The sequence below is a fragment of the Bombina bombina genome, chromosome 2, assembly GCF_027579735.1.
Source record: "Bombina bombina isolate aBomBom1 chromosome 2, aBomBom1.pri, whole genome shotgun sequence".
NCBI lineage: Eukaryota > Metazoa > Chordata > Amphibia > Anura > Bombinatoridae > Bombina > Bombina bombina.
The window spans coordinates 1,141,664,785-1,141,672,723 of record NC_069500.1 but is presented as its reverse complement, the minus strand read 5'-3'; the positions used below and the strand labels follow the sequence as shown (position 1 = coordinate 1,141,672,723).

At 40.2% G+C, this 7,939-nt stretch overlaps 1 protein-coding gene across 2 annotated transcripts in view; it reads right to left on the bottom strand.

The window, feature by feature from the left end:
- LOC128650116 (E3 ubiquitin-protein ligase Midline-1) overlaps nucleotides 1-7,939 on the bottom strand; it is an 84,274-nt gene that overhangs the window by 54,438 nt on the left and 21,897 nt on the right. For both annotated transcript variants that reach the window (XM_053703806.1, XM_053703807.1), the window contains exons 4-5: nucleotides 7,720-7,742; nucleotides 7,160-7,299 (exon numbers count right to left, since the gene is read on the bottom strand). In XM_053703806.1, coding sequence (XP_053559781.1) covers nucleotides 7,160-7,299; nucleotides 7,720-7,742 — 163 coding nt within the window. The remainder of the gene's footprint in view (nucleotides 1-7,159; nucleotides 7,300-7,719; nucleotides 7,743-7,939) is intronic.

The window sequence follows — 7,939 nt, the reverse complement described above, 5'->3', positions numbered from 1 at the left end:
ACATATTAACACAAAAATATTATATGTATATCCGAATATACATATATATTTACAAATGCTGCACTACTTACCCTCTTTGCTGTGCTTAGGTTCTGATTCCCTCTCTGACAGCATGAGACCAAGGCTCCCATTAAAGCCTATGCAAGCGCACTCTTGTGCTGTTAACTTGTAATAACAGCACACATTAGCGTACTCTGTTACATACTTCTGTAATCACCCTTGACCTGGTACCTGAGCTTGTCCTATTTGGCCAGATGCGGTAACTAACTCTTCCAGTTTTTCTTTTAATCTTAGCTGAGAGCTTGCAAGCGAGTGCTGGACTTTCTCTGTGTGTTGTATTAATTTATTTTGTCATTTTCCCTATGGCCTTACACCCAGACTTGTCTGGGGTTAACTGCCTGCGACTCTGGAAACAGCACAGCTCCCTTAGAATGCTATTGAGCACCCAGGGCTGAGCATGTTGCAGGGTCATAGGATGTGTACCCAGTCCAGTCTGGGAGTGGAGTCCCCTTCCATGTTTTGTATGTGTCTAGGGTAAATACATAGGTCTGTGAACCCTTGAATTCTTCCCCGTTTGTTTGATTGAGAGCATGCATTTGTATGGCTGGATTAGAGATCCAGGTTTTGGGAGAGACCTGGACGTGGTACCTGGGCTTGTCCTCTTTGGCCAGATGCGGTAATTATTCCAGTTTTGCTGTTAATCTTCACTGAGAGCTTGCAAAGTAAGTGCTGGGCTTTCTTTGTATATATATATATATATATATATATATATATATATATATATATATATATATGTGTGTGTGTGTGTGTGTGTGTGTGTGTGTGTGTGTGTGTGTGTGTATATATATATATATATATATATATATATATATATATACACACACATATACACATATACATACATACCATAACTTTGCTCCTTTTGAGAAACGCTCATGTAAGAAGCGAAACGGTATGGCGGATTTTAATGTTAATAAAGGCAGAATGTTTTAAAACCCAAGAGTGCCTGCTTTGATTATTTATATGTGGGGATAAGCCAGTTCCTGGGTGGTTGGGAAGGTAGGGGCAACCTGAAGAGACTTTTTCCTTGTGAAAACATCCTTGAAAAAGTCAGCAAAACATGCAATGGATTGTTTGTGGGACTACATGGACAAATTCTGTCACAGATCAGAGGTTGTTCTTAGCTACCGCTATTGTTGATGTTCTATTTACAACCTTCTAACACGGCATGTCTATGAACACTAGACAGATCTTGAATGCTTTGTAACTTATATTGTTACTGGAGTCTGTATTTTAGTCCTTTTATGCTTAATAAATAATTTTATCTGCATCTTGGAGTTCCTAATTATCCTTGTTAGCCGTGTGTCTTTGTACCAACCTGTCTACGTATTAATAGCTTAGAGTGAGAGTACCATACACTGGAATTATTTAGTTCTACCTCAATAGCCTTTACCATTGTGCATTTATTTCCTTGTGTAGCTGTAGCCACATACCATTTCTCTCATTAGGTTTCTTTATTTCTTATATTAGGATCCAATGTCCCTTGACGTCTGTGGTAGAGTTTGAGCACCTGGAGTTGAAGGCTTCAGGTTTTGGTACATCATGTGTTTTTAGGTTTGGTAATGAAGTAGCACAGGACTGCCTAGCACACACTCAGATGCATACAACTAGATTAAAAGCATGACATGAATAGTTACTGCATTGGGCAAAATGGTGAGAGCTCAAGGTGCCATGTCAAGGCCTTTTACCTGGGTCCCTAATCTAGAGCCATATAGGTATATCAAAACAGACTGAAATGCAAACATGGGTTAGAGACCTAGGTACAAATAAGTGTTGTTGAAGCATCTGGTCCTATATTTAGCCAAATACAATTAACTAATCCTTAATTTAATGCTTTTAATCTAGTGGTGTACATCTGAGTGAATGCCGCCAATCCCTTACGTTGTGTTGGATATTTATTATGTAATCTTTCCATGTTGACTTAGTTTTGCCTGAGTTATTCAACATAAATCCAGGGTTTCCAGAAGCGTCAGGGTAGCACCCAAATGTGCAAATTTTGCCACTGCCAGGGGATGTTAACCCACTCCGGTGTGTGTGTGTATATAAATAAAAATTATGTTTACCTGATAATTTAATTTCCTTCCTGGCAGTGAAAGTCCACGATGATATTCATGACCTATGGAAAACACTATTCTTGGCCATCAGAAGGAGGCAAAGACACCACAAACAAGACTATAAAATTATCCCTCCTACTACCCTCCAGTAGTTTAGCCAAGGATAAGGAAAGAGAAGAGAGATCAGAGGGGTACAGTGGTGCAATTAACTGCAGCCTACTATGAGAAAATAGGGCAGTGCCGTGGACTCTCACTACCAAGAAAAAAAAAATGATCAGGTAAGCATAAATTTAGTTTTCCTTCTATTGGCAGTGAGAGTCTACAATGACATTCATGAGCTATGGAAAACCAATACCCAAGCGGTGGCGTTCACAAATGTTTGGGCGGGAAGAAAAGGAAAGGCACCCTCCCAAAAAACTTCAACCTAAAACATCTTACTAAAAAGGGAAACAAAAATAGACAGCAGAAACACAGTTTCCCACTCCACTGAGATCTTAATCTGAAAGCCCACTTAGAGAAGAAAAATAATAAATAGGAGGGAACAGGTAAATCAAGTTGTAGTTCCAAGGAACCACAAGTGCATTCACTAGCTCCGCTCTAGAATCCCTAGTCCTAGCACCATACCCCCGAAGCTTAGCATTAAAAGCGGGAGGCCATCAAATCTATATATGGAATACCACATTGACAAGTTTTTGCCTGAAAAAAAAAAAAAAAACTTGATTGGGAGACCATTCTTTTTCAAATGGAGAGTCTGCCTATTAAACAAGTCTACTTCCCAATGGAATATGCAAGTCTGAGAGTTGACATTGATTCTTCTCTGCCCACTGCAAAATGTGAGACACCACCTGCATCGCCAGAGGACTCCAGGTACCTCCCTGAAGAGTGATATAGGCTACCGTGGTGACATTTCCCAAATGGAACTGAAATGAGGCCACTCTAAATAGGTATTAACTCCAAAATATTGATAGGAAGAGACACTTCTACTTGGTTCCAAGAGCCTTGGGCTTCAAGAGAACCACAAGAAGCGACCCAGCCAGACTGGCTCACATCCACTGAGATTACAACCCAGGAAGGAAATTGAAAACCCAACTCATAAGCGGACCGACGAGGAGGATATCCACCAAATCTCCCCCCTGTCTGAGCATCCAGAAAAACCAATCTGCTACAGGTCAGAATAATCCGTATTCCACTAAGCATACATAACTGAAAAGGGCGGAGATGAAATCAAGCAAATGGTACAGGGTCAAATGTTGAAATTATTCGATCTACCTCCTCCATGCATTGTGCCACTGACAAATGGATATTAGAAAGAAGCCGGAAACATACCCCCTGAAGCGCATCCCTGCATTGATCAGAGAGAGATAAAGACTCATACTGACCGAATCTATAACCGTTCCACAAAAGCAAACCCTAGTAGATGGAACTCCTCTCCTGAACCAGAATATGCTCCAGGTAAGAGGATACTGCAATCCCCTGTAGACGAACCCCAGCCAAAAGAGCTCCCAGCACCTTGGTAAGGACTTGAGGGGCCGTAGCTTAACCTACTGGAGCACTTCAAACTGGTAATGCCAATTTAGAACAGTAAAATACAAGTAACAAAAAATAATCTCTATGCTTCGGGAAAGCATTTTTTAAAACAATGGTAAACAAATTGACCTTCCCCAACGATTCCGCTATAAAGATCAGAACCTGAACAGATCTGTTTAAATCCTTCAAGTCCAAAATAGTATGGAATCTTCCTTCATCTTCTGGAACTACAAAGAGGATAGAGTAAAAACTGCTTCCCCTCTCAGATTTTGGAACAGAATGTCAAGATGGGCATCCACAATGAAAAAGACTCCCTTCTGACAGAATTCTCCAGAACCCTTGATGGAACGAAGCGGTCCCCTGTGAGGACAGGACTTAAAAACAGAACCTGTAGCCCTGATGGATAAAATCAAGTACCCATGGGTCCCAGACTGAACGGGTGCAATCCTTCGAATACAAAGAAAATCTGCCACCTACCGGGGTCGTCAACCGATCAGGTTCAAGTCTCATTCTGACTAGCAGACTCAGGACGATCCTTTGAGCTGCCCAGCAATACGTCGCCTGGAAACCTACTGGATGCCTTATGAGAGACTGATGCGCACCTCTTGACCAGATTACCTGCTGGACTCTGCCCAAGGGAAAACCCACTGTCACCCCTGACTGTGTTGAGAGGGTAATTTAAAATCTGACCACCTAAGGCCCTGCCCCAAATGGACGAAGCTAAAAAGGCTCTGTTCAGGAACATAATCCCCCCATATACGACAGAATCCACAGGACTCATCTAGCCACATCTTCAACACCGGAAATCCTTGCCCTGATAAGGAGAATGTGCAGGATAGCTTCCCTTACTCCTCCATGGAAATCCCCTCAATCCTCTTTGCTATAAACTCAGACCTGGATTTAGCAGCTTACAAGACTGCAGTAATACCCACTGCCGGCTTAAAGTGCCAGCCTGAAGAGACAGCACCCTGAGAAATTCCTCTAAACCCCCCCGCCGAAGAGGACATAGAAATCTTTTACTCCCCAAGCTCAACTCTAGAGAATGTGGTATTGTCTATGGAATTAACACTGCACCACACCTCTGTGTATTCCTCTGGGACATAAATCAAAAATTGTTGAAAACCTCAGAGGAAACAAATGGACAGCCTATCCCCTCTTTTCCCTAGAAATTAGCTCATCAATAATAGGTAAAACATCCAGGTTTCTCTGCCTAGTACCAGGGCCCGAACCTATACTAGGAAAATATCCTTCTCCAGACAATGTAGCCCAGGGTAGAAAAGACCCCATCTAAAAGAAGTCAGAGCTGCTGCACATTAAACTAGTCATCCGCTCGCTGGAGGGTAAATGGAAGCCAAGTACTTCACAAATTCAACTGAAGTATCCCCTTCAGAAGTCCTCTCGGAATTGACAGCCGTGGCGTCTATCGCCACACCTGGACTCCCAACCAGAGAGAAGTATACCCCCAAGTGAAAACCTGATACTTGGCCATCCCTTAACTCATCCAACACATCCACCCATATACAGGCCATAAGTTTGTCAACAGACTCACCCCCAGTCAGAGTTGAGTCATTCTCTCCACCAAGCCCTGGAGCAACTGAAGCCTCCCATATGGACTGTGGGCAAGGTATAAACCCTTTAGTGGAGGGCTTGGGAATCCCAACAGTATCCACTGCAGACGAGGAACTTGGAGCACCAGTCGCAGTCCGATCACCTGTGCCTCTGAGTATGATCTCAGAACATATGAGACAAAAAAAAAAAAAAAAAGTGCAGCCGTGTTATCAGGTTCACAGAAACTGAGCAACAGAGTAAACATTTTTTTTTTATTTTTTTTATTTTTATTATCAACAGGGTCCCCCGAAGGAGGATCCTCCAGGCTCTACACAGAGTTGTCAATTGTACACAAAACAAATATTGTGAATAGCACAGAGGGATATTCGGCACACACACTCACAACTGTTGCCTTCCAAAGTCCCGTTCAGGGTGTCTTACCACCACCAGACCAGCCGAGTCACGATGTCACTGCCCTCCTACCAAACTATTACGCACCATATCTGGAGTGGAAATGGCACAGAACGCCATCCACAGTGAGGGGCAATGTTGCCGCCCACCACTAAGGCCTGTATTAGAACAAAGCCTGCCATTTAAGATAACTAGAAGAAGATTGCAAGGGATGGTCTGAACACCATGAACCTTAATTCTGAACCTGCTTAACTTCTGATGCCAGGCCACATCGGGTGAATTCCGGACAGTAAAACAGACTCGAGGTGACCAGGCAACCAACCAACGTTTGTCCGAAACCTGCATACCACAGCACCTTTCCGCCCTTCCCGGTACTCCGAAAAACAGTGGCAAATTGCTGTCCGTCAAGGGGGCCAACACGTAACACGACTTATACCTCCTCGTTATTAGATAAAATCTCATGAAAGAGGGGACAACTCACCCATAGGAGTCTGTAATTTTGTGTTTAACACACCGCATTATCAGACAGAGAAAATGTAAACTGAAAAGAGGCATGAGAAGCCCAGTGTCAACCAATATTATATATTCCAATACTCCTTTGATAGTTATATAGATACACGATCCCCAGCTCTCCTAAGCCAAACCATGATAAAACGTCTTCTCTTTATTATATAGCACCTTCTCTCTGCCTACCTCCATGAGATGAGGCAAAAAACTACTGGAGGGTAGGAGGAAGTGGGAGGGATATTTAAGTGTTGTTTTGGGGTGTATTTGCTTCCCCCTGGTCCCAGGAATAGCATTTCCCATATTCCATGGATGCCATTGTGGACTCTCACTGCCAATAGAAGAAGTAGGAAATACACACATATTTATTTACATTTTTTAATTTTTTTTTTATTTTTTTTTTTAAATAAGAATAATGTAACGATTAAATTTTAGATGTTACATACAGTTTTGGGGATTTGACACAAAGGAAAAAACACTCAATTTAAAATTGGACAACAAAAGAACATAAATATCAAATTGTAAATATTAAAATATACTTCTATTAAAAATACACTATTAAATTATACATTTTTATTATTTAGAAATATCCGAGTATGGTCACATTTTTGTAAGTGTTGGAAAGTTTGTAATATTGAAAAAAAAAATACAATTTAAATGTGTGTCAGACCTTAATAGTCAGATTTTCTGTTCTAATTATATGACCATACAGATACAGTATTTCATTACTTGTTACCCAAGAACATACCCATACTCCTAAATTATGCTCATAGTGACACCCTCAACTTCTGCCTAAGCACGAAAAAGTAATTAATGGTAACTTTTTTTGAGGCCCACACCTACTATCAGCTCTGAGCTGTTCACGCACAAAAAAAAAAAAAAAAAAAAAAAAAACACACTTGGAATGTCACTAAAGAGCAGTGGCTAAAGCGGAGATCAAATCTGAAAAGACCCTGACCACTTTCCACCATATTCACACATTACATTTAACTACCTATCACAAATGGGTATGGAAATATGCACAACATAACATGAAGTACACAATATCATCTAACCATTAGGAACGCTTCCTGTAATCTGTAGAGCTGAAATAGCATCCAAAGCAGGCTGTATATCTACACAATTTGGTCCCCATTTTTGTTTCTTTTTGCGCTGATCTGAACTACGTTCCATTATGTCAAGACTGGAACTCATCCTGTGCAGGAAGAAAAACAAAACACACATAATTACCCTTAATTCAGTGGGGAAAAAAAGTTTATCTAAATCAAGATGCTATTGGAATACTTGCAAAACTGATAAAAAAAAAAAAAAAGAAAAAATATTCAGGATTATAAAATCAGTATAAAAATAAAACATGTTGAAATAAAATGTCAAGAACAATTTTGCCCAAGAAACAGAGCAAGGCTGCATGAAGCAGGTAGAGTCAAGATGAAAAACGTAATTTTTGACTAAAATAAATAAATACTGTACATCAAGAGTAGGTGGGCATTAGAGCTTGCTCTAGCAATGAGTCTCTTAATGTGTATAAAAAAAAAAAAAAAAAAAAACAATCCATTAATGCGTATGAAAAATAATTACATTACACTAAAATTAGAGAAATAGTACAAATGTTTACCTTCTATTCAATTCACATGCCACCTGTTAAAGAAAAAAAAAAAAAAAAAAAAAAAAAAGGGAGTGTAAAGGAATTATAAAAACAGTGTTGCATCTAAATAAGATGAATATTTTCATTTGACATGCAAGTTATTTTAGAGACAAAAACAGCTTTTTAATATACCAAAAACAAGATATTGCATGGCAATTTAAAAAAGGAAACTATTTTTTTTTCTAAAAAT